The 24,584-nt window shown below is 37.3% G+C and overlaps 4 protein-coding genes and 1 long non-coding RNA gene across 8 annotated transcripts; 1 reads left to right on the forward strand and 4 right to left on the reverse strand.

The window, feature by feature from the left end:
• Positions 1–27: 27 nt before the first annotated feature.
• Not1 lies at positions 28–11,569 on the reverse strand. 3 transcript variants are annotated; one of them, XM_008192742.3, is made up of 9 exons: positions 11,153–11,569; positions 10,699–10,905; positions 8,386–10,647; positions 4,903–6,884; positions 4,328–4,751; positions 3,739–4,272; positions 1,901–2,231; positions 697–1,855; positions 28–350 (listed from the first exon to the last, which is right to left on the reverse strand). In XM_008192742.3, the coding sequence occupies exons 1-9, from the start codon at positions 11,252–11,254 to the stop codon at positions 272–274; spliced, it is 7,080 nt and encodes a 2,359-aa protein (XP_008190964.1). In that variant the 5' UTR covers positions 11,255–11,569; the 3' UTR covers positions 28–271. The 3 variants fall into 3 exon arrangements, with proteins under 3 accessions (XP_008190964.1, XP_008190963.1, XP_064215563.1); XM_008192741.3 differs by having other exon boundaries at positions 697–2,231; XM_064359493.1 differs by having other exon boundaries at positions 697–2,231; positions 8,386–10,905.
• LOC103312338 (uncharacterized) lies at positions 11,088–18,060 on the forward strand. Of its 2 annotated transcripts, none has more exons than XR_001574582.2 (5): positions 11,088–11,228; positions 11,564–11,706; positions 17,166–17,311; positions 17,362–17,506; positions 17,558–18,060. It is a non-coding gene; the product is annotated as an uncharacterized LOC103312338 (long non-coding RNA). The 2 variants fall into 2 exon arrangements; XR_010335702.1 differs by having other exon boundaries at positions 17,206–17,311.
• On the reverse strand, positions 11,828–15,551 carry LOC663724 (putative leucine-rich repeat-containing protein DDB_G0290503). The gene is made up of 12 exons (XM_969759.5): positions 15,382–15,551; positions 14,938–15,331; positions 14,804–14,892; positions 14,569–14,754; positions 14,332–14,515; positions 14,208–14,272; positions 13,969–14,060; positions 13,838–13,920; positions 12,641–13,786; positions 12,212–12,594; positions 12,042–12,164; positions 11,828–11,984 (listed from the first exon to the last, which is right to left on the reverse strand). The coding sequence occupies exons 1-12, from the start codon at positions 15,475–15,477 to the stop codon at positions 11,913–11,915; spliced, it is 2,913 nt and encodes a 970-aa protein (XP_974852.2). The 5' UTR covers positions 15,478–15,551; the 3' UTR covers positions 11,828–11,912.
• Positions 15,688–16,572, reverse strand: LOC663699 (mpv17-like protein 2). The gene has a single exon (XM_008192743.3). The coding sequence runs from the start codon at positions 16,403–16,405 to the stop codon at positions 15,806–15,808; it is 600 nt and encodes a 199-aa protein (XP_008190965.1). The 5' UTR covers positions 16,406–16,572; the 3' UTR covers positions 15,688–15,805.
• Positions 18,061–22,699: 4,639 nt separating the features above from the next.
• Positions 22,700–24,107, reverse strand: LOC663675 (putative inositol monophosphatase 3). The gene is made up of 4 exons (XM_969711.5): positions 23,954–24,107; positions 23,370–23,901; positions 23,168–23,316; positions 22,700–23,115 (listed from the first exon to the last, which is right to left on the reverse strand). The coding sequence occupies exons 2-4, from the start codon at positions 23,845–23,847 to the stop codon at positions 22,771–22,773; spliced, it is 972 nt and encodes a 323-aa protein (XP_974804.1). The 5' UTR covers positions 23,848–23,901; positions 23,954–24,107; the 3' UTR covers positions 22,700–22,770.
• Positions 24,108–24,584: the final 477 nt, after the last annotated feature.

Here is a 24,584-nt window from a genome sequence, read left to right on the forward strand (position 1 = left end):
GAGGGATAAAGAAATAAAACACTGTCGTGCTTTCTTCAAAACATTGAAAACCATTTAATACATCCACATATTTATAGTAATTACAAATACTTGAAAATTTCTTAAAAATAACTAATTTTTACAGAGCTATATCTACATCTATCCTTATACCTATAAAGGAAATTAATTAATCGCATAATACCAGAAAGAAAATTAATAAAAAGCAAATTAAAATAATTCGAGTTCACAATATGTAACCATTTCATTATATACAAATCACAAAGACATGTTATCACTCTTGGATTTCATTTTCTTGGGCTTGCACTGCTGTTTTCTGCACCATGCATGATCTGGCAACCGACTCAAATAACCTGCAACAAAACTAAAATTACCAAACCGATAGCTTTTTCTCTCAATCAGGGTTGACCTAGCGATACTTGAAAGAAAACAAAAATACACAGAATAGGAAGATAATAATTGTCTTTGTACAAGACGATTAAGTTGAATTCCACCAGAGTGGAAACTTTTAATCCACGAGAGCGCAGTCCGCAAATCGATAACGCAATTTCGTCGCCTAAGAAGTCCCAATTAAAAATTAAATTCACTTCTAACTCGCATGTGAAATGAATGAAGTTTAAAAAGCTACTCGACATTTATTTTGAATAGAACTGGGCTCTAACGTCTCGTACAGAAGAAAAAAAACGGATGAAAACTCACTTTTCAATTTCGGGAGCGCAGTGCACGAACTCGTGGCTCCAAAACTTGTAGGTGGGATTTTTGATCAACTCGATGAAGGTGATGAGCAGCCCCCACGGATGTGGTCTGTTGACGATCAACCTCTCCAGAAGAACTCGCGTTATTTGCTCTTGAATGGCTTCAGTGTTGGCTTCGGCGAACAAGTACAACAAAGTGCACGAGAAGTAGTGCGTGTGGCTGTTGGGATAACGCAGCTGATTCGCTATGGCATTCAGGAACAAGTATCTCCCTTCGGTATCCAAATCCACGGCGAGGTTCTGGAAGATGTCCATATGGGCACTGTGTGCGATGGTGGTCATGTTCGGGGGGTGTCCCTTGCCTCTGATATAGGCGATAGCTTGCATGCCCACATGCAGAACCAGCGCGTTCATCAAGGGGATGTTGTAACGCACGCCAGGTTCGTTGGAAATCTGAAGATTGCTCCGCAATTCCGATAGGAAGGTCACCGGAGCCCTAGCTTTCAGATACGAATCGAGATCCTTTCTGAACTGAGCTGGAGTGATGTTGATCGGAATATTTGCTAGGATTCTGGGACCGAAGGCAATCTCTGGCAACATATCGACCTTCAAGTTGGGGGTGAAGGGGTCAGGGAGCCTCATGTTGCGCGGAAAGGCCGACAAAATCAAGTTTCTCATTTGAATACAATTTGGTGGAATCTCATCGCAGAAATTGTAATGGTAGTCGCATAGGAACTCGGGGAAATCATGCAGGAGGACCAAGAGCACGCGCAAGGTGCCTTTGTAGAGCATGGTGACAGGTTTGGCCAACTCGGCGTTCCTCAAAAACGGCGACAAATACTTGAAAAGATCAATGAGAAGTTGCGCGTACAAAGGCCAACACTTTTGTTGCGGAGTCCCCGCTAGCATGCGCCCCATGAAGATTCGATGGGACACCAACTCCAACCAGGCGTAGCAAAAACCGGCGGCTTTCGTCGGACGCAAGATGTGGAGAGTGTGGCAATAAGCGCTCAACACGTGGAAATTGATGGCTTCTAAGACCGGTTCGGGGGAGTTCAACTCGAGGAACAACATGGTGAAGATCCTCTGGTAGGGCAGCTGATTGAACTCGATGGTTCTTGTGTCGTGATCTTGGAGCAAACAGCCGGCGACGATCCCCAAAACTTTATTCAAAAGATGTATTTTTGTAGTGGTGTTATTGGCATCACCTGAATGTTTCACCAAGAGGGCCACCAGACGAACAAACGCGTCCAGTGTGTTGTAACATTTCGCTCTGACTGTTGGTAACTGTGCGTTGGTCTTATCTGAAATTATTCTGTACACCGCTTCCACGCACAACTGTGTGGACAATCTGAAAAATCTTGTAATCAATTCGTCGGTTTTTAGAATCCCATGCATGTTCATTTGATGCACGAATACGCCGAACGCTTTCGTTGAGTCGCGGCCTTGAGGCTGGTTGTAGATACTTATCCACTCCCTTAAGAGGAAGTCGGTTTTCTCGACAAATCCCGGAGGATCATCGTGATACGGCCCGCGCACCTATAAATTTACTATAAGGAGTATCTTCGTCGTTTATGAACGGACTTAAAATAATCACTATCATTAACTTTACAACATTAAATAATAACAGAAAAACGCTTATCTAAGATTCTTTAAAGCATACAAAGTACAACTTTAATTCCACTAAACATCATTCAAATTGTATTTTTTATTTCAAGTAATTAGTTTAGTGTAAAATTTTTACACAAAATAAACACAAACAAATACTACTAAAATCTAAATTCTAAATACACGGTTGTAAATCTAGACATCAGAAAAGTGCAATTTGAATGACCTTTATGGGTTAATTTCATATATATACAACAAGTTCAACAAGGAGAAGATCTGCAAGATTTCTCCGAGTAAAGAATAAAAATACAACCGAGGCGTTTATTCATTGCTTTATTGTGGACAAAAACAAACACTTAACAAATTTATAATAATACAAAATATTTCACGTTTTTATTTTTGAATTTCAACCTTTCGATGGTCAAGAATTTGTAGACATTCTTTATTGCACGACGTCGTTTGGACCTCACAATGTCATACACAAGAAAAAAACAAACAAAATCAACCAAAACTAACTAAATAAATGAAACTAAACACTAAAAACAAAACTGAAAATATAGTTTTCACTTGTAAGAATTTACTACCTTTCCCATCGAAAGGTTAGTTTTTCTCTATAAAGGTAATCAAACACACGACTACAAACTCACAATTTTCTTAAAAAACGCTTCTCTACCAGTCCGTAATCGTAAAAAATCCGGCAACAAAAAAGCCGTTACAATTTCTTGAAAATGTCCGTGTCATTTCACTTAAACCGGAAATCACTATCCGTGCATCCCGAAAAAAAATTTAAACCATAACTCCCAACCGGGTCGCGTTTAATCTACACAAAAAACACATCGTTTAGAAACATCATAAAGGCAAAGTTTCACCGAAGGAAATCTACAAACAGCCGAGGAGTAAACAACTGAGCACTAACATTGTACCTACAAGCCCAAAAATTTTCAAAAAATTCCGCTAAGTTTTGGAGAAACATTGGCCGTTTTGAAGAGTTTCCGAGGTGTTTTTTGCAAGATTCGACCAGAGTTGAGATAGGTAGGTGCTTTTCAGCTGTGAATATAATTGTAGTCGATCTTCGATAACCCGAATTCCGTAGCAAAAAGTCATAATATTTAGTAACTCCAACAATCGAACTTCGATAAGTCGAATTTCTTGAAATATCGAACATAAACCGACATTTGTCTTTCAAAATCAAACTTTTTTGCACAAAACAACATTTGAGCATTTAATTAAAAATATGTAGTTTTTATATCTTAATTTTTTTTTCTTCAGTTATTTCTGATAACACAAATTTGTTGATAACTGTCCATTCGAGTTATCAAAGTTCGACTGTAATAAATATGTTCGGTTGTATTTTACGAAATAAATGTGTTAGATGTACAAAATTGTAGTCAGCTGTTTACCCCTCACAATAAATAGCCATGCATGTCTTAACACCTACCTGAAGAATTCCATTGTGAATGTGAAGAGTAGGTCCAACGGGCGCGCGGTCTCCAAAGAACGGTGTTTCAGGATTTTGTCTCAGTATCTCGATGATATTGCCCAAACCTTCAGGTGGCTGTCTCATGTGGGTTTGTATCTTGGCCAACATTTCGATCGTATTACAAAGGTCATTATCGGTCACAAACTGGTTATTGCGATCGTCAATCAGATACAACTGGACCAATTGCATGGCAAAGTTGACTCCCATATAGTTCACGCCGTTTTCCATGCACTGGGCCAGTGCCAAATCATACTGAGGAACATGAACAAGACCAGACTTGATCAACGTATCGACAGCGTCGATATTGTAACGATAATCTTCACGACATTCAGTCAAAAATCTCGTAACCAGTTTGTTAGTCCACTGTTGTCCGAAAACACGCGGATCTTGGAATGATTTCAAAACTCTAACTATAATCTCCTTGAAACGCATAACAACAGGGTCGGCTTCGCTCAATGTCGAACCAAGGGAATCTTGCAGACTCTCCACGCACTACACACACAAAAATCAATGATTAAACCGCCGAAAACATAAAATTGACACTCACTTTTTGTACCATGGCTTGTGGCGGAGTCGGATCCCTATTTCTCGAAGTATGTAGAAGACATTCTCTGATCAAAAGCAAATTAGAACTCATGTGCGAATATTGTGGTTGTCCGGATGTGGCTTGGACAAACTGTTCGATTTCGAGACACAATTTCTCGAAAGTTATGGTCAAGTCATCGTTGAGCACCGCTGCTTGTGGTAGGGGAAATGGTGTGGTTGGATGTATCTGGGTTTCAATCGGTGCCAAGTTTTGTTTTTGCATCAAAATGCTCGAATCGCGTTCGTTCGGTAAAAATCCTGGAATATTTCGGGCGAATTCTTCGTACACAGCCATTTGGCTGTTGGAAATTCCGCCCACTTTTAGGCGAATCTGCTCGGGCATTCGCTCGGCCTGGTAAGTCAGCGCAATGGCGTCACAATAGCGCCTGAAAACACAAAACAATGATAACAAAATATCTTCGAAACTAAAAAAAAACTAGGGACACGATGTTAGTAAGAGAGTTTTAGGTTTCGTTAATTCGTATTTGAATCTACTGTAGATACTGCCCTGCCAGAGCACTCTAAAATTTCACTTACCGTCCTTCTTGTCTCGCCATCTTCCTAAGATCGTACTCGCTCATCAACCGCTTGTCAATTTCGGGAATAGCCTTCTCCACCGCCGTTTTTTGAACAAAGGCACACGCCAACTCCATATTGTCATTGGCAATAATACTGGCCGCTTGTTCAATCATCTCCTTTTGTTGCAAAGTAGGAGTACCAATATTCGCCAAGAGGGCCTGTTTCAGGTGAGTATTTATGGCAGACAACAATTGGTCTCGGCACGTTATCATTGCCATACCGGCGGTTAGATTCCTGACCATAAAGTGCGCCGCTAGTCTCATTCGTCCCTCGTCAGGATCCAAAGCAAAATCCTTTCTGATGATTTGTTCGCACGTTTGCAAAGCGATTTTAATGGAGCGGTCAACAACAGGCGCGATCCACTCCTGCACAGCATGTTCAATTGACGACCGAACTAGAGGTTTCAACTGTGGCTGGTTTTGGAACAGCAGGATAGAAGGACTGACGACGGTGTGTGTCTGAAAAGATGTCATTCCGGCAATTTGGATGTCCCCATAGCTGAAACGGGGCTCCGGAGGTGCAGACAATGCCGAAGTTGGAGTGGTACTGTTATTGTGTGTGACTGGAGAATTAGCCGCCTGTCCCGGAATCATGTTCACCAACTCCGGTTCGTTTATAGCGCCCTGAGGGATGTTGCCTTGTGTTGACGGAATTAAAACGTTTTCTTTCTTAGATGGTTGAGATAATTGATACTCGATCTTGTGGATGCGTTCAGGGTCTTTCAAATACATGGTCGGTTTCAGTTGAGTTATGTCAATATCGAGGTTTTTGCACAACACTTCGATTTCGAATTTCAGAGTGAGTTTCAAGTCCTGCTCTTGGTGGAGTTCGGCGAGGACGTTCATGATGGCCATGGTCCAGGGGTTTTGTGGCTTGAAGACTTTGCTTTTAGCGCACGATTCTATCACTTTCGCTACGAATGGCACCACGTACAGCAATTCCTGTTGGCCTTTATTGTACGCTTCTACAAGCAGTGATTTTAGGTCTAAATCGATTTGAAGAATTGGTTTGTTGCGGGCCAAAGTCAAAATGCCCAACCAGTGTCCCAAATTCTTCAATAATGATCTATCAGAGAAATTCTCGATTCCTTTATCCGATCGTAGCAGAACTTTGATGTTTCTGTACGTTTCTTTAGTGACCATTCTGTAAACTTCGTTGTTATTCAAAGTGTCCAAGAAATTAGAATACAGCCCGTGAAAATTCAACTCGATTGACGCCCTCTTCATTACCAAATATTGCGATAGCCAAGGCCAGTATTCCTCCAAAACTAGCTCACGCAACTCGTCACACTTCGGTTTAAGGTTCAGTTGACTCAAGTTATTAAAAATGAAGGCAATTTTATCCTGGAGAGCTTCCGGTGGCGCAATTACTTTCTCATCTTTTTCTGTGGCGACCAGAAGTGTGTCAATATTCGTTGCATTGGCTATCGATGGTCTACTCCCCAAAGTACTAGTGGTCGTAGTACTTGCCTTGCTCGGGGCACTCGAACTTATCGTCGAATTCGGTTTATACACTTGCGAAACTGGAGTGCTTGGTGGCGCAAGCATCGAAGCCATACTGGCGGGTAAAACTGAACCTTGTGGCTTATTTGGTGGTTCAACACTTTGCAAACCGTACTCGACATATTCTTGTAAATGTGACGGAAATTCGGAAAAATGAGGTATGGCTCGTACGTGCTCGCAATATTTGTGGTAGTCTTTCAATCGGCTCTTGAATCTATCCAGCGCTGCTATGCCGAAATAATACATTTTGGATCCCTCTGGTTTTTTGAGGGCTTCTAAGACGAAACGCAGAGCCAACCCCAATGCGACGTAAGATGTTACGATGCTCCTTTCGATTATGCCACCAAAGAGTTGGGCTGTGATAAACAGTTCCTTCTCCGGGTATTGCGGAAAAAATTTGTATTCTTCGAACAGGTTTCGCAGCATGCAGTTGAAAACCTGGAAAATAAACGTAGCAAACGTAATAAAAACTGGATAAAAGCGTTCTTTTTCTTTTTCCTTTGACAAAAAGCCAGAATAGACCAGTTTAAAACAATAAAATAAATTAATATTCAAAAAATGTCTGCTTCAGTTAATTAGAATAAGAGATTAGTAAACTTAGTTACTCAGATAAAATTTCGTTTTTCGTTCTTCTGCAAAGGGTAGTTCTCTGCCTGTGACAGGTTTAAAGACTTACCGAAGATTATCAAATCAATAGGGTATGTCACAAAATGCAAATTACTTAGGATAATGAGGGATGGGTGTTTGAAATCGGCTTTTGTAAGTTCGGGTTAAACTTTTGGATGGAAATTCTGAGAAGCTTCTTTTCAATGTGTTGTCATTTGGTGAAAGTAGATAGAGAAACGTTATCGATATATAAATTTATTAAATAGTTATCAAGAATTATAGCGTTTAACAGATTTATTCTGAACTAATGCTATTAATGTTATTTACTCTGACATCAAGGATAATAAAAATTATCTTCATTTATTGTTATTTCATATTAACCGAAAAAATACTCAGAAAATGTGAAAATATTCTGTTGGCATTGTTACAACCAATGTTAACAGCCCCTTATTATTTAGTCAATAAATATTTAGGGTTTATCCTTCATAACCACTACCTGGGCCCTGTTCCATCAACGTCTTTGTAACTTGAGACTTTGCTTAGGGTTTCACCAACAACAGCATATTTTGCACACTTTGTAAAATATACTTTGTTTTATAAAAATTTGCAAAAACGATTTCAAAGAACTTGGGCTAGCTAATGTTGTTGCATAGTCTTTTTTTTCTTTTTTTTTGTAAATATGCAAAAATACTCAATTTATAAATAAAGTGTTCGGAGGTAGAGTGAAATTTTACACGGGCTACATGAGTTCACTCTTGACTAAATATTGCCAACCGTATCTGAGAAAAAGTGTCATACAGTTTTAGAAAAATAAGCCTTTGTTATAAAGACTTATCGAAAAAATACCACCTCAGCGGATAAAATAATGTCATTCTTTATATGTTACAAAGAAAAGATTTTTTTTTAAGAGAAAATACACATTTTACAACATTTTAAAAATTCGTAATTTGTGTACATGTTGGAGTGTAGATAGAGAGGACCCTTCAAAATATCAAAAATCGCAGATTAACGGTAATATAAAAAATATTTAAAAAACGCTGACTTCTCCTTTGCTTATCAAACGATTTTTTTTTCGAGAACAAAATATCTCGTGATCGATTCAACTGATATTGGTAAAAATTTAGTTCGAGTATTATAAAATTATCTAAAGTATTGCATAGAATTTTTTCCTACTTTCCCGAGCGCCAACGTGCTGTAACCCCTAGTTTTTGAAATTCTAAAGTGACTGAAAATGTTGCATTACGTTGTTAAATAATGTCAAAGTTTAATGTAAATTTAATTGGTTCAATATTAGTTTTTTATTATTATCATATAAAGAAGTGGTAAAACTCACTTCTCTCTCCCGTTTGTTGTGCGAATCCTGGAACCTCTTCAACATATCCAACACCTCATCAATGGACAAAGTAGGATGAGGCGGATGATTGTAAATCCTTTGAAAATAGCTATTAGCTTCGTCTTCAATATCCTTCGATACGTTGGGCGACATTTCCGGGAACAAGTTATATTCAGGAATCCTGCTTTTATCAATATTCGAAGCCGGGCCCATCCTTCCAATATTCCCGATTTGATTAACTCCCAAAACCAGCGACGAACTGGTCCCTACTGGTCCCTGATGTTGCAACGGCATCATCGGAAACGGACTGTTTGAAGGACCAGCACCCAAAATCCGCGAAGGAGACCCGGGAGACTGCACTAGCGGCCCGAGTCCCCCTTGCAAATTAAACGCCGAACTAGTGGGCCCCGACATTGTCATGCTGGCCAAATTCGTGGTCAAACCGGGAATAGTATCGACAGCAGAGTGGTTGTAAAGCTGTCCCGACATTGCCGAAACACTGAACGGGCCTTCAACGCCCCTGGACCTAACAAGAGCCGGCTGTTGACGCGATTTCAGTAAAATACTGCAACCGGTGGTGACGTTGATTATCGCCTCTTGGCACTCGGGACTGACGCTGTTCATGCAAGATTGCAAACAAATCATAATCGTGGTCAAAGTTTCGTTGGGTAGGGACGAAGCTTTGGTCATAGCGTCGTCACTTTTGCCCAGGATTTGCGGGCAACGGCGGTGCAAAAACTTGACGCAAGCTTGGACAAAAGGCTCGCCGTGTTCTCTGATTTTATCCGAGAGCCACTTTTCCAGCTTGAGGTACTCACGTCTGGATGCAAGACAAGCCAAGTCGATGATGAACGGATAAGATTGTTGGTTTTGGGCGTTTAGGAGCATTGAGAGGGCTTTCAGGTCTTGGGCAACGTCCAGAATTCGGGACAGTCTCGTTTGATCGCAGTCGCTTCGCACATACCATTCGGCCATGGCATGCATTATTATGGATTTGATATTGATGTTGGTGGTGTGCCAGGCATGGTGTAGTATTATGGCAGAGTTTGGGTGATTCAGGAGAAAGATTGGGATCAAGTTGGAGAGTAATTCTTGTCTGAGGAGCGTTACAGGCCCTTGTATTTGTAACAATGCGAGGACTAAGACATCAGGACAGTTGTGCATTGGATATTTGAACAGTTCTTGAACGTAAGTGAACAAGCCACATTCAGACATGTGCAGGAGCAACTCGACCAGATTTAACGATCTCCAATTGGCCAGTTCCTTGCTGTCTTGTTCCGGTGGTGTTTTGAGAACGTCAACACTGACGGTCATCGCGGGATAGTCAGCAAAACAGAACACATCTGGATTTTTGAGAACATGTTGAACGAGACTGAACTGCCCCTCGACGTTCGTCCATCTCTTATAAAATTGGTCAATTGGAAAAGTTTCCGGGTGGAATCCCAGCGTCTGGAGGCCATGTCGAAGTGCACTTATTAGAATAATGAGTCCTTGTCTATCTTTAATAATAAATTCGGGATGGTCCAACTCGGCCACAGTGTTGGCCCATTGAAAGTTCGGCACGACCTCTTTCAACGCCTGGACGAAAACCTCCACGTTCCAAGTGCGCCCCTCATTGCCCTTATTAAAACTGCCTGGCGATTGTAGACTGAGTGAATCTTCAAGGCCACTGTGTGTTCGGCACATAACGGTAAGGATCCGAGCGACTGTTGCAGGGGTGATGTCGCGTCCCCCAAGCTTCATCAAGTTGTTCCGACATTCTTCCACCGACGAAGTAAAACCGAAACCGATCTCAGCCACCAGATCGGCCAGCGAAGTCTCTAACATGCCCCCGGATAAACCGGGGCCTTCGGATGACATTTCCGGCGACAATTCACAATGTTCGGGGTAAACTAACGGTGCTAACACTACGGGAACGAGGTCTTTGGGGAAGTCGCGCTGGAGAGTGTCGAGAAACGCCCGGTGCGCGTTGTTGGTGAGCCCAACGTCTTTGGGGGCTTTCAGAACAGCGGAGAGGATCAAGTGGAGGACCTCGGGGGTGGTCTCGTGGAGGCCCCCTTCGTGCTGGCGGGTGCTGCCTTCAGTCTCGATATACGACTGGATGAGAGTCGGAACCGTTAACCGTAAATGTGCCTGGGCTAAAGACGAAACTTCCTGGTTTGAAGAGTGGCGAAGGGCGAGAGCGAAAACGACTTCCTGGACAGCTGAGAGGCGAAGGCACTTGCTCAACTGCTGGAAGAACTGGGGTCCGAATTTGAAAGCCTGTAACGGAACCGCTGCAGAAAAAGTGACCCACCGAAGCGGTTTTGTTACCTTGTTGGTGCTCAATGGATTGTCTGTGATGTAGCAAACAGACGTCAGCAGCGAGGGTTTGTTCAACAAGTTCGAACACTGCTCTAACAATGCTTGATTTTGGGGAGATGGAGCGGTTATTTTGCTTGTAGATTCAGAAAAGTCCACTGATGAAAATAGACATTGGAGCAAGTGACGGTCCGCCTCCAGACCATGCAAAGTTACCAACTATAAAACGAACGTTTGATCAAATTTAAAAGCTGTTTAAGTGATAAGAAGCACTCTGATAATCTGAATGACATTTTGCAAGAACGTGAACGAAAAAAATAATAACAATCAAAACACCTTTGTTCACCACAACATTGCTCGATCGGTAACTGTGCGTGACAGCTGGCATGGAAAAGATGGCCGATTTGTCAATCTGATAATTTTAGTCCACGCATTTGCAACGGTTCAAATTTTCCGCTACTCTTACCTTTGAGAGTTCGGCAACGACTTGCTTGTAGTTCTTTTTGGTTAATGATGCAACTAAATAACTTATTTGTGACAAGGTAAAAGACAACGAGTCTAGGTTCATAGTTCCATGAACACGGCCTCGAAAGCTTCAAATACTTTTGAAGCTTTCTTAGGTATGCACGGGGCTTTTATCCACAAAGTCTTATGTATTTTTGAAAAACAACTAAATTTTAAATGGTCCAAGACCATCATCGAATCTTTAATGTACTTTTCACCACTTTAATTTACCAGAATCATCTTTTGACTCACGCAACACACAACACATGCATCGAATAAAACATATGTATGAAACTACGCATGACCAACAACGAGCTCACTATCCTGAGGGGATGTGTGGTTATAGTTACGTGTATTTTGATTATTTTTCCAGAAAAGACGCGCAAAAAAAAACTACACCACCCGGAACACGCACGAAAATGGCAGGAAAACGTCAACTTTTCACATGTGCTTCGAAAGCCGAAGAAAACTAATGATCCGAATTTGAAACTGCAGCGGCACCTCACGTCATGAACGGTAAGTTCTACCCGCTCTTTTCACCCGAATTCAAAATAAAAACGTTATCTCCATTTACTTATCGCATGTTATCTTATCACTCAGTGTGAATAAAGGACAGATAAAAATAAAACGAACTGGCAAAGATATATTTCTTTATTTCTTAACTGTTCAAAATACAAATTGTAATTAAAACATGTAGAATATTGAAAATGAAGATGAAGCTTTCAGGATTTGCTATGCCTCTCAGCAACTATTTTCTTCATCTTTTCCTTATAAATATTTTCTATTAATTGAATCTGGAATAGAGATTGATTAAATAAACAAGAAATGCGTTACACGTAGCATGTTATTACCTCTCGGTCATTTAAAACCATTTTTTTCAGGACATTTTTCACGTTCTTGTTGGTCTGCTTTTCAATTTTTGTTGCATTATACATATACGCTTCCAAAAGGGACGCCCATCGCTTGTTTAAATCCTGTAATAAAACGATGAATTGCTCTTACTTGAAGAAAAAATCGGTACCTCAAAAGCTTTTTTATGGTTCGTGGCCAGTTTGTTATACTTGTCCAGAACCGCGATGTTGCTACTTTTATACGTTTTGCACTCCTGGATGAGGATGTGCAAGCGCTTGGCTAACTCAATGTTTTCCTTTTCTAAAGTTTCCATCTTACGCCCACATTCCTCCAAAACTGCAGCAAACTGTTTGCGATAATTTGCTTCCTGAATCTTCCACTTTTCCTTCTCCTTGTGATACAAATCGGACCGCTGTTGAATGACTTTCTTGTATTCCTCTTCGATTTTTTCCATTTTCTTTGAATTTTCTTCTTGCAACCGATCACGCAACAACAATTCGGTTTTCAAGAGCTGTGCTTGCAAACATTTTTGAAACACGTCGCTGGTCACAACTACAAGTTCAGGGATAGGAGTAGTAAATTTAAAACACAAACCTACTATCGCTGTTTCTTTTATCTTGTTCCAAACCACTTTCAACGTCTGACAACTCTTTGAATAACTTTTTCCGCACCACATCTTCATTTACTCCATTGACTGTCTTTTGCAAGTCTATGGTCTCCTGTTTTGCATCATTCAGCTGCTTCTGAGTGTTTTCCAGTTGTTTTTCAATCTCTAATTTATTTTGTTCCATCACTTTAATACATTTTTTATAATTGAGAATTTCGTCTTTCAATTTTTGAATAGTGTGCCCATTATCTACCGATTCTTTCAACAAATTGTTCCTGTTTTCAGTCAAAGCAGCAATTTCCTTTTTCATTTCGGCAATTTCATTAGTGCAGCGCCTCAGCTCATAGTCTAGGGCAAATTTTTCACCCTCTAACATAGTTTTGGCGTTTGTAAGGTCATCAACAGTGTCTTTCAATTCGGAATTTTTCACACCGTGTGTGAAACTCTCAATAAAATCGCTCAACATGTTGTCCCAAAGTTCCAGTTTTTCTCGGATTTGTTTAGCTTCGAGTTTATCGACGTGGAACGAATTGAGAAAATTTTGCACGTCTTTCTTCATCTTGTGAATAATTCCAAAATTTGTCCTTCTGGGACTTGTGGCTTCCAGATGGGCAAGAATGTGCTGCAACTGTTCGTGAACTTGCCCATATTTGGACTTTACTGAATTAACTTCGTGAACATCAACGTCAGACTCGAGTAAATCGGTTTCGGAAAGTCCCAGCTTGAGACAAATTTTCTGAATCTGGGTCTTGACTTTGTCGTTCTCGTCAGTTATTTTCCTGAACTCATCTAACTGAGCCAACAGTTTTTGTTTATCTTCTTCGGCTCTCTTCAACTCTTCTTGTACACATTTATGGGTTTGCTCATTTTCCAGTAATTGTTGTTTTAAACTGTTGATTGTAACTTCTGCATTTTTTAATTCGTTGCTCATTGTTTCCAGCTGAGGCAGGCTGTATTTCTGCGACAAGCTTTGAATGTCACTTCTTGTTTGCTGTATCATTTCCTCAATCTTTTCCTGCAGTTCCTTGTTTACCGAATTCAGGTTCATTATTTGATTATTACGATCTTCAACAGCTTGTTGGTAACTCTGTAGTTGCCTTTGCATGAAAATTATCAGTTCTTCATGTTCACTGTCACCTACAATGTTACCGTTGTCCAAATGATGTAAGCCAAAAATTTCAGACTTACTGCATGGTTTAACCTCACATGAATACATTTTGCTTAAGATCTGCCTGTATTCAAATAATTCGCTTAGGTCAGAGTCATAAAATCTGAAAGTCAACTTTATTAATTGGAAAAACAAGTCGTGTAATTTTTACTTCAATTTAGCTTTCAGCGTATTTATTTCAATGTCTTTGTCTAACAACATTCGTTTTAATTTTTCCATATGAACAACCATTGTTTCTTTGTCCTAAAATCAATAACATATTATTATCAACAGGTTGTAGCGTCCGAAGAATTTCAAAAATTTTTTTCTTGACTAAATTTATTCCTACTTTATAAATAATAAAAAAATGGATTATTGCAAGTTTTATAAAGCGTATTATTGAAGATGTACCATTTTTTTGGTTTGAAAGACATCCGCCATATCAAATTTATTGGCTTCCATTTGTTGCATTCTCTCTAAAACATACAAACAAAAACAATTTCACGAATCAGTATCAGAAATAAAAATCCTAGACCTTTAAAATGATCACTTTCTTTTTTTATAGCTTCGCCCAGGACAAACAAATCTTTACATTGTTGTTGCGCACTTTGCAGTTTTTTGGATAACGCCATAATGGCCATGTTATTTTCCTCCTCCACTTCTGTTTTGCTCTTCATTAACTTTTTCAAATCTTCCTCCAAACGTGTTTTCTCCTTTTCCTTAAAACATAATATACAATCCAAAAAAATAGACGCGTCTGTTGTGCACGTACCAAAATTTGAGCTTTTTTTGATTGTTCCTGATACAAAGTTTCCAGACTGATGATCTGATCCTGGTGAGCTTTTTGTAATTCCTCAGAATTTGATTTGCGTGTCCCTGTACTAAAGGGGTTATTATCAGCCAACTTCAATTGCAACTCGTTGACCATAGACTTGTATGTGCATATTTCTAGGTTTTGCTAAAATATTTTGGATAGAATTAGGATTTATTACTATTATTACGTTTACTTCTTCTAGAATTTTTTTAAAGTTGTCGATATTCGACTCTTTCAAGGCCAAATCTTCCTTTAACTTGTTGATAATTTCGTTTTTTTCAACTAAAATTCATGATTATTATTTGCTGCACAAATGAGTTAACAGACCTAATAAGCTTTCAGAATTGCTTAGCGAGATTTGTAAGTGACGGATTTCCGCCTCTGCAAGAGTCGATTTGTTTTTTAGTACTCCAATTTCCTTTGCTTTCTCTTCCTTGTATTTTTCGAAATCTTTTTGAAGGCGATTAATTTCCCTGACTCTAACATCGTATAAAATCTTCAGCTGCTCCTGCTGACTGGCGTCCTTATAACACTGTTCAATAGTTGAGTCCGTAACATCGTTTAAAAAACTTTTTCCACTTCCTTCGTACTTAAATTCACTTTTGTTCCGTAATGACCCTTGATAATTTGGCTCATTTGCTTCTACTGATGTTACCGATGAATTCATCGTACTGTCGTCATAATTAAAAGCGTGAATCCCATCTGCTAATAAATCAGCTAACTGAAAGAATAGCCCAATTGGCAAAGTTTGTAATTTAGGAGTAGTTTTACTTCTTCTTGACGTCGTCGCTGTTCTTCGAGCTCTTCATCCTCCTCCCGGCTTTGGGGGTTATCAACATTTAACGAATTGTCTTGAAAGACACTCATTTTCACCTACTTAACGTTAAATTATAAAAGTTTTCCGAACTTAACCTCTCTTTTGAGTAACTTTCAATGACGCCATGAAAAAGTTCAAAAAGAAGCCGCCATCAGTTCTAACAACCGATCACGAACGAAAAGTCCCTAATAAAAAATTTAAATTCAAAAAGGAAAATTTATGTAAATTATGCCTTTGTGGGTTACATAATGAAAACAAAGTGTTTTTCTGATGTTTATTTATGTGAAAAAATTGTCACAAGGCGTATTACACAAAGTGATAAGGTGCACTGAGATAAGTGTATTAATCTAAAATTTTATTGCCTAATTTCTACACAGGTCAACTGTTTTCACTGTCTGATTTTTTATGTTTTACATAAGAAGTGTAAATATCATATCCTACAGAAATGGTATTGTCATACAACACCCTAAACTTAGTTGGTAGAAAATAAAAGTTTATAAACTGGGCAGCAGGCCATACAGCCCATTCAGCTGCATATAAAATCCACGCCTTTTCCTGGATTTCTTTCACCACTTCCTTCGTCGATTTGCGTTCCAAAATTGCACAAGTCACAAACAGCGTAGCAATGCACACAGGAGAGCAGACAATCTGATCAACAATGATCTTCTTACATACGGTGCCAACTGTGTAGCCTGGTAATTTACGGTCTAGGTAATTGTACCAATAATGACAGATCACCCCAATTGAAATTCCACAAATTGACATGTTCCGAGTTCTTGTTCTGTTCCAATTGTCCAGGTCGTCTGTTAGCATTTCGTAATTTTGTTCAAGGATGTCCCCCAGCCCAGATAACGTTCCTGACAGGGCAACATTTGTGCACAGAAGGTATTTGTCGCTAAAACTCGTACTGACGAAGCTGCCAAACTTGGAAATTACTCTTGTTTTCACAGTTTTTACCAAATTGAAACATGTACTCATTTCAAACTTTAAGGTTAGGAATATAAATCTGCCGCAACACGTAACACGTGTCGCATGAGAGGCCGGTACATTATTAGACTTAGTGTTTTATGCAACCAATTATACACGTTTTGACTTCTGTAGAGGTTTTATCGGCTTTATTTTTCAATAGAAGTTGTAACAATTTCTTTTGCATTAGAAAGCAATTGTCTTTCATAACTCTTTAACATTTTTATCTATTTTTATTTATTTCGGTAAAATGTGACGTTAGCGTTTTTACAGTTTTGAAACAGCAATACGTTAATAAAATGAAAGTTGGCAGCGACATCTAGGTGTTGGATGCCAAAGTATCACTGTACAGTGGCGACAGTAACCTGTACATAGATAACCTATAGAGTTTATTTTGCCATCTATATAATTTTTTTGAAAACAGGGGATTACAGTACTCTGTACATTATAAATATTATTTTAATATACATAATTTTAAAATATAATTTAAATCTACAATGTGCATCAATTTCACAGGAATCCAAGGTCGCTCTTTTCATTTACAAAATTCTTTATAAAATTCTTGCAATTTTTGACAGTTTAGACAGGCAACCAATAATATAGAAGTTTAAATAAATTTTCCAAAAATTTAAAACTTTTATTGCGTTTTTGTGATCTTAGTACGCATTTTGGTTTTATTGTGATTTTATTTAATTCTAATAAAATTATTTTATTTAAACTTTTGTATAGTTGGTTGCCTAGACAACCTGTCAAATTTTGTAAAAAATTTTAGGAATAAAACTCGTACCAGAATCACAGGAACACTCTTTTAGTGTTCCTTAACAACATTGAAGAGTTTGTGCTTATCGCAGGAATAAAGGGAAAGATAGAATCTGAATTGATCTAAATTCATTTGGAGCACATTTTGTCAAACGTTTGGTATTGGTTTGATTGATTATTTGGTGGTTACTTTATTTGTTGTTTACCAGAATTTTCGCAGGAGCTGTGATTAGTTGATTACCATACCAGAGGATAAATTTGTTGAGGACCCAAAGTGGTTGGGAGTTGTATGGTAGTAGTGGTCCGGATTTATACAGTCACTAAAATGGATGGTTACACCACATCATGTTAGATGTGAGTTTAAATATCTGGGTTGGTTTATTTCTGAATTTTATTTTTGTCCAGAAATTCAAAGGTTTGCCCAAACCGTTGAACAAGTGGGGTCCCAAGCACCCAACTTTGCGGCAACTTGGATTCAGTGGAACAGTAAGGCAAAACGAGGTAAGAGATACACCGGCTCGGTGAAGAGGAACGCGAAAAAAGCAACGCAGAATCGAACGAGTAATCGAGTATATTTTGCTATTTGCAAAATAAGCAAAATCCAACTCAAAATGGGATTAAGGATTAAGTCTCCAGGTTTGGTTCTCACAGTAAATATACGGAAAACGTACAAAATAATTGGGTTAAGGCGAGTATTAATCCGTTGTTGAGAACGCAATTCATGATAGTTCCAATTCGGAAGAGGAGCCTTTAGGAAGGGGCCGTATGTTATTCCAAACACTAATATTATGCATGTTTGTCAAGCGAAGATGCCACTGCACAGAACTGTGATTTTTCCGAAATTATTTTTGTGTATAGCTACTAGATATTGTGTTACAGTTTTTTTTTAAATAAAGTGATAAAATGTATTGTTGCCTTTTATTTTTCTTCATAAACAACTTCTTAGTGTCCTTTGATCAAAGAAGTGCAAAAAGATATTTAGGATATAAACCGCTAAAAATAACAAAATTTGAAAATATTACTAGGGGCAAAATAAAATAAACTTCCTGTTATCGTAACAACTTAAAATTTTGCATGCACACGTAATTTTTGGAGCACTTTTACGTCATGTACTTCGATTCCCGATTTAAAAATGTGCAATGCTATTTCGGTTCCTGATTGAGATACGGGAACGAGACCTATCCCATTCGATAGCCCAGGAAAAATACTACGGGGCAGTTGGCTTTTCAAATGGGCAGAATCACCCTTCTATCTCCAACAGTAACGGAGATATTTCGCATTTTGTGAATTGCAGATTTTCTTCAATTTTTATAAAAAAAATTTAAGAGTGCGAGAAAATTTTGTTAAAAATGAAACAATTTTGCAAAATTTTAAAAATGGATCTCGTATCAGGATCACAGGAACGCAAAAGGGTAATGAGAAAAAATATATAACTTAAAATACACGCATATGTATAACTGGTTGCATGCAAACGCCGCTAAAAATTTCGTGACCTCCTTGCGTTCCTATGATCCTAATACGAAATCCATTTTTAAAATTTTGCTGAATTTCACTAAAATTTTCTTTCATTATCAAAATTTTTATAAAAATTGAAGAAAATCTGCAATTTACAAAATGCGAAATATCTTCGTTCCTGTTGGAGATAGAGGGGTGGTTCTGCCCTTTTGAAAACCCTACTGCCCCGTAGTATTTTTCCTGAACTATCGAATAGGCTAGGTCCCGTTCCCGTATCTCCATCAGGAACCGAGTTAGCACTGCACATTTTTAAATCGGGTATCGAAGTACATGACGTAATAGTGCTCCAAAAGTTATGTAAGCATGCAAAATTTCAAGTTGCTACGATAACAGGAAGTGTCTGAAATTTAAGTTAATAATATTTATAATTCCGAAAGACAACAAACAAAGCAAGTTGAATAAAAACTATAATAAAAAACTCAAGCTTTTTTGTTGAAAATCTTTATTTAATGCGATTTGTTTGGAACATATTTTACGAGTTAATTTTGGGGCACTTCCTGTTGTCGTAGCAAATTGAAATTTTGCATGCTTACATAACTTTTGGAGCACTATTACGTCATGTACCTCGATTCCCGATTAAAAAATCTGCAGTGCTAACTCGGTTCCTGATGGAGATACGGGAACGGGACCCAGCCTATTCGATAGCCCAGGAAAAATACTACGGGGCCCTACGGTTTTTAAAAGGGCAGAACCACCCCTCTATCTCCAACAGAAACGAAGATATTTCGCATTTTGTAAATTGCAGATTTTCTTCAATTTTTATAAAAATTTTGATAATGAAAGAAAATTTTAGTGAAATTCAGCAAAATTTTAAAAATGGATTTCGTATCAGGATCATAGGAACGCAAAGAGGTCACGAAATTTTTAGCGTAGTTTGCATGCAACCAGTTATACACATGCTTGTATTTTAAGTTGCCGACAATTTCTCATTACCTCTAATTTTGAAAATTTTAACGGTTTTAGATCCAAAACAACTTTCTGCATTTCTGTGTTCATAGTTGTTTACGAAGAAAAATAAAAGATAACACATTTTAACACTTTATTAAAAAAAACTGTTATAACATAAATAACATAATATCTAGCAGCTGTACACAAAACTAATTTCGAAAAAATTACAGTAATATTAGTGTTTAGAACATACGGCCCCTTCCTAAAGGCTCCTCTTCAGAAATGGAACTTGGAACTATCATGAATTACGTCCTCGACAAAAGATTAATAATATTCGTCTTCAATCCGTTATAACCTATTGTCATAAACTGTTATAACCGGACTTGGAGGGTCCAAAGAATCGAAATTGCGTTGAATTTTCCTGATTTTGCAAATATCACATACACTGTACTCGAATTACACGTTCAGTTCTGAGTTGCTGAGTTCCTCATCACCGAACAGGTGTATCTGTTGCCTCGTTCTGCCCCATTGTTCTACTGCATCCAAATGTGACTTAAAATTGGGTCCTTAGAGGGACCCAACTTGTTGAACGGTTTGAGAGAAGCATTGAATTTCTGCACAAAAAAATCAATTCAAATATAACCCAGGCCCAGATACTTTAAACTCACATCTATCATGGTGTAGTGTAACAATCCATTTTAGTAACAGTATAAATCTCAACCCAGCAGTTCCATCCAGAACCATACTATTCTATGTCCTCAACAAATTCATCATATGTGTCCCAATATGAATTGAAAATCAGATTTTATCCTGTCATTACCATAAAATGCGATAAGCGTAGGCATTTCAAAGTTCCCAACTAAATAATAGTCCAGGAGTCGCACAATTCGAAAATTGTGCTCGAGAATGACCACACAACCTAGAACAAGGCCCACGCAACACAAAACAAACCAAAATTTAAAAACAATATGTGGATTAGGATCCCAGGAGAACGCAAGAAAGTCTTTAAACTGAAAAATCTTCTGGCATGCCTCTGATTCTGGTACGAGTTTAATTTCTAAAATTTGGCAGATTTTGACAAGTAGTATAGGCAACCAATTATACGGAGACAAATAAAATCAATTTGGAATTAAATAAAACTTGTGATACAAGCAAAATGCATTTTAAGATCACAGAAACACAAAATATTCTTAACTAATAAAAACCTTTTTGCGTTTCTGTAAAACATATTTTGATTTTAAATTTTTGCAAAATAATTTTCTTAAAGCTTTCGTATAGTTGGTTGCCTGTAGAAACTGTCAAAAATTGCAAACATTTTAAAATGAATTTTGTAAATGTAAAAAACTTGCGATATTGTGATCATGATACACATTTTGGTTCCAATTATTTCAAAATCATTTAAAAATAATTTCAAAAAATTTGCAGTTTTCTGTAAATTGCTGTTTTTTTCAGAATACGCAAATATAGCTTTTATAGATTACTGTTTAACTATACCCTAGGACCCGACGTTTAAATGTCACTGCCTTCCTAATCGTTTTTTTATAAAAAATTTTTTTTAAAAAAATTGCAAATTTCTGTAATCCGTTATTCTTGTCAGAACATGCATAAATATCACAAACTTTTGTAGGTTACTGTATAAATCTACTTTGACATTCGACACCTAGATGTCACCGCCTTCCTAAACATTTTTTATAAAAATAATTTTAATAAATTTACAGACTTCTGTAATCCGTTTTTTGTCACAAGATGCATAGACGACATTATAACATATAGGTTATTATAAAATTATACTTTGGCAATCGACGCCTAGATGTCACCGCTTTCTTAAACATTTATTTATAAATAATTTACAAAAAAATACGCAGATTTCTGTAATCCGTTGTTTTGACAAAAAAATCCATAAATGCCACAAAAACTTTTATAAGTAACTGTAAGATTATACTTGGGCGTCCGACGTCCAGATGTCACCGCCTTCCCAAACATTTTTCATAAAAATAATTTTAGTAAATATAGATTTCTGTAATTCGTTCTTTTGTCACAAGATACATAGACGACACAAAAACCTTTATAAATTACTGTAAAATTATACTTTAGCAACCAACTTCTAGATGTCACCGCTTTCCTAAATAATTTAAAAAAATTACAGACTTCTGTAATTTGCTTTTTAGTTTTAATATGAACAAATGACACAATAACCTGTATAGGTTATTCTATAATTAAACTTTGGCAACCGACGCCTAGATGTCACTGCTCGCCAAACCTTTGAAAATTTAGAAAATGTCGAACTAAAACTTTATAGAAACCTGTAAAATATGTTGCACATCTATGCGCATTTCTAGTTTTAAAAACCATTTTAAATTTCAAAAACTCAAAATCTGTAAACATTGTAATCTCCTTACACAAATCCACATTATCATTGTGTAAATATTTAATTAAAATAGCTCCCTCTTGTACTCTTGAGTTTTATTTCTAAATTTGTATAAACAACCGACTATACGAAATTTTAGATGCAATAATTAAAACCAGAAAAGTGTACTAAAATCATAAAATCGCAAAAAAGTCAACGTAATATTGAAATCCAACTGCAAATTTCATTTTAAAATAAAAATTGTAAATGTTATTTTTAGGCAACCAATTATACAGAATAGTGTTGTGTATTGCCTAACCATTCGATTAAAATTGTAGTTTTACATTAATGTTTAACCAGAATGTGTTTTAAAATCACAGGAACAGAAAATGGTCTTTACATGTTTTTCTTTTTTGCATTCCTATGATCCAGCTCAAAAATCTATTTTAAAATTTTTCAAATTTTAGCAAAAAACCAAAACACCCGAGTTGCACAAATTTTTAAAAATGAGAATATCAGTCACGAGTAGCAGTCACTACTTCTGTAGTGTTTTTTTAAACAAGTTGAAATTTGAATCAACTGCGTCGAAATGTTACGAGTTTTACCATAGGACGCGTTAGAATTTTTCTATTTACAAAATTTTTGTCATAGTGGGTTTATTCCTAAAATGTCGGTCATGTACTTGTGCATTGTTTAACACATTAACAGATTTGTGGGCTAAAAATGTTTCCTTACCGTTTTTTAGTACCTACTACGCTGAAAAAACAACAAATTCCTAAAAAATTTAAACATTTGAACGCCTTACAAAATTTACTTTTTAATCACACGTAACAAAACTCTTTAAAACAAATTCAAGACTTATGTACAATTAAAATTTTCCAATGAACATGTCATGGTTGGTTATAGTGACTACTAAACCCTTCTCATTCTTAACACTGGTATCATCTTTATAATCAATTAATTCGTTAAATTTCGTTGTCATTTTACCTCCCACTGCCTTTATTATAGCGTTTCCTGCACAAATATCCCACTTCTTGATGGCAGTTGTGTGCAAATAAGCGTCCACATTGCCCAAGGCAACTTCCAAAGCTTTATAGCCAGCACCGGCGGCTTCAATTATGTCCACATTTTTCATTTTTTCACTCAAAACTTTCTTTATTTCACCGCTGTGCGACATTGAGATTATAATCTTTATATTTTCACTCTTGCTCCTCTAAAAGACAAATTTATAACCTGATCACCATGTGACAGTGTTGTATACCTACCGCATATTTTAAGTTTGAAGATTTTGCTTTGCCAACCCATGCCCAAAATGTGTGAGATTCAGTGTTAAAAGGTTTGTGAATGACACCAATAACAGGTTCTTCTTTTACAGCAACGCAAACCATTGTAGTCACATACTTGTACAATTTTCCTAACAAAGATTCACTTAACAAATGCTTAAAATGCAAGTATTTAGTACAGTACCAGTGTATTCATAAGTTGCATCTAGTGGATCAATCCATACAGAAATATCCCTAATTTCTTCCAAATGGTCATCTAAGCTCTTAGGAATGGTTACATGTCCCAAGTAATCGATTTCTCTGTCGTCACACTGGACCTTTTTCTCCTCTGAAATTATATGCAGGGTGGGATATGCATGTTTCAAAGTTTTCATAATAGCACAGTGTGACGAATAATCTGCAGTGGTGACCCTATCTTGCATTCCTTCTTTCGTCAACCCTTTGCTTTTTACTTGTAAATTGTCCTTGTTCGCAACCACTTCTTTGCCCCCATTTTCCGCTGCCTTAATTGCTACCTCCAAGAGCTGCTTTAAATTTATCTTAACGCTTGGAGGATCATTATTTGAACTTGTAGTAAACACGTAAATAAACAATATCAGCACAGCTCCCGATATTACACACAGCCCTGTCTTGTTTAGTCGGATAACACCCCCAAGATTCATTGTTATGCAGCCGATGAGTCTCTATCTACATCATTCGCTTTTTGTACTTATTTACTAAAATATTTTCAATTAATCAACCAATATCATTCAATACCACCGGTCTTACAGTTGAATAACAATTATCTTAAGACTATTTAGAAACAAACGTCATCGCATTTTTGCACCTTACAAATAATCAAAAAAACCTTCAACCACAATAATGGTGAAGTTAGTCACAAAATCACCAAACGCTAAACGTCATTTTCAAGGATAGGGCATAGGCATAGGCGTGCGAAATTTTTTTCATAATACAGATAATAACTGTGATAATAATAATAAAAGCACTACCACAAGCAGTACTATTTGCTTCCCAATTTAAATTTTACATTTGTTTTAGAAATCCACCGGGTGGTTATCAAATATTGTATAAAACAATCATAGCCAACTTACGTCAAATGTCGCTGCGCTCCATGGAGTTTTTGTTTAGGAAAAAAAATCTATGTTAAACTTAATCTCAGCGACACACTTTGAGCTAAGAAAACCCACCAAAAACTCTCAATTTGTGCTCCTTTTAATCAAAAAATGCTGTTGCAAAATTCTACTGTAAACTGAAATGAATATATATATTTGCTTTCCTGCTAATTCCGGTCAATAATTAAGTAAAAAACAACTTCTTAACACTCTGCAATTCAAGTACTACCGGACCAAATTTTACATTCAGTTCATTTTTATAAAAAAACATTTTGGTGGAAATTGGG

Source organism: Tribolium castaneum, chromosome 1 (genome assembly GCF_031307605.1).
Source record: "Tribolium castaneum strain GA2 chromosome 1, icTriCast1.1, whole genome shotgun sequence".
In the NCBI taxonomy this organism is placed as follows: Eukaryota; Metazoa; Arthropoda; class Insecta; order Coleoptera; family Tenebrionidae; genus Tribolium; species Tribolium castaneum.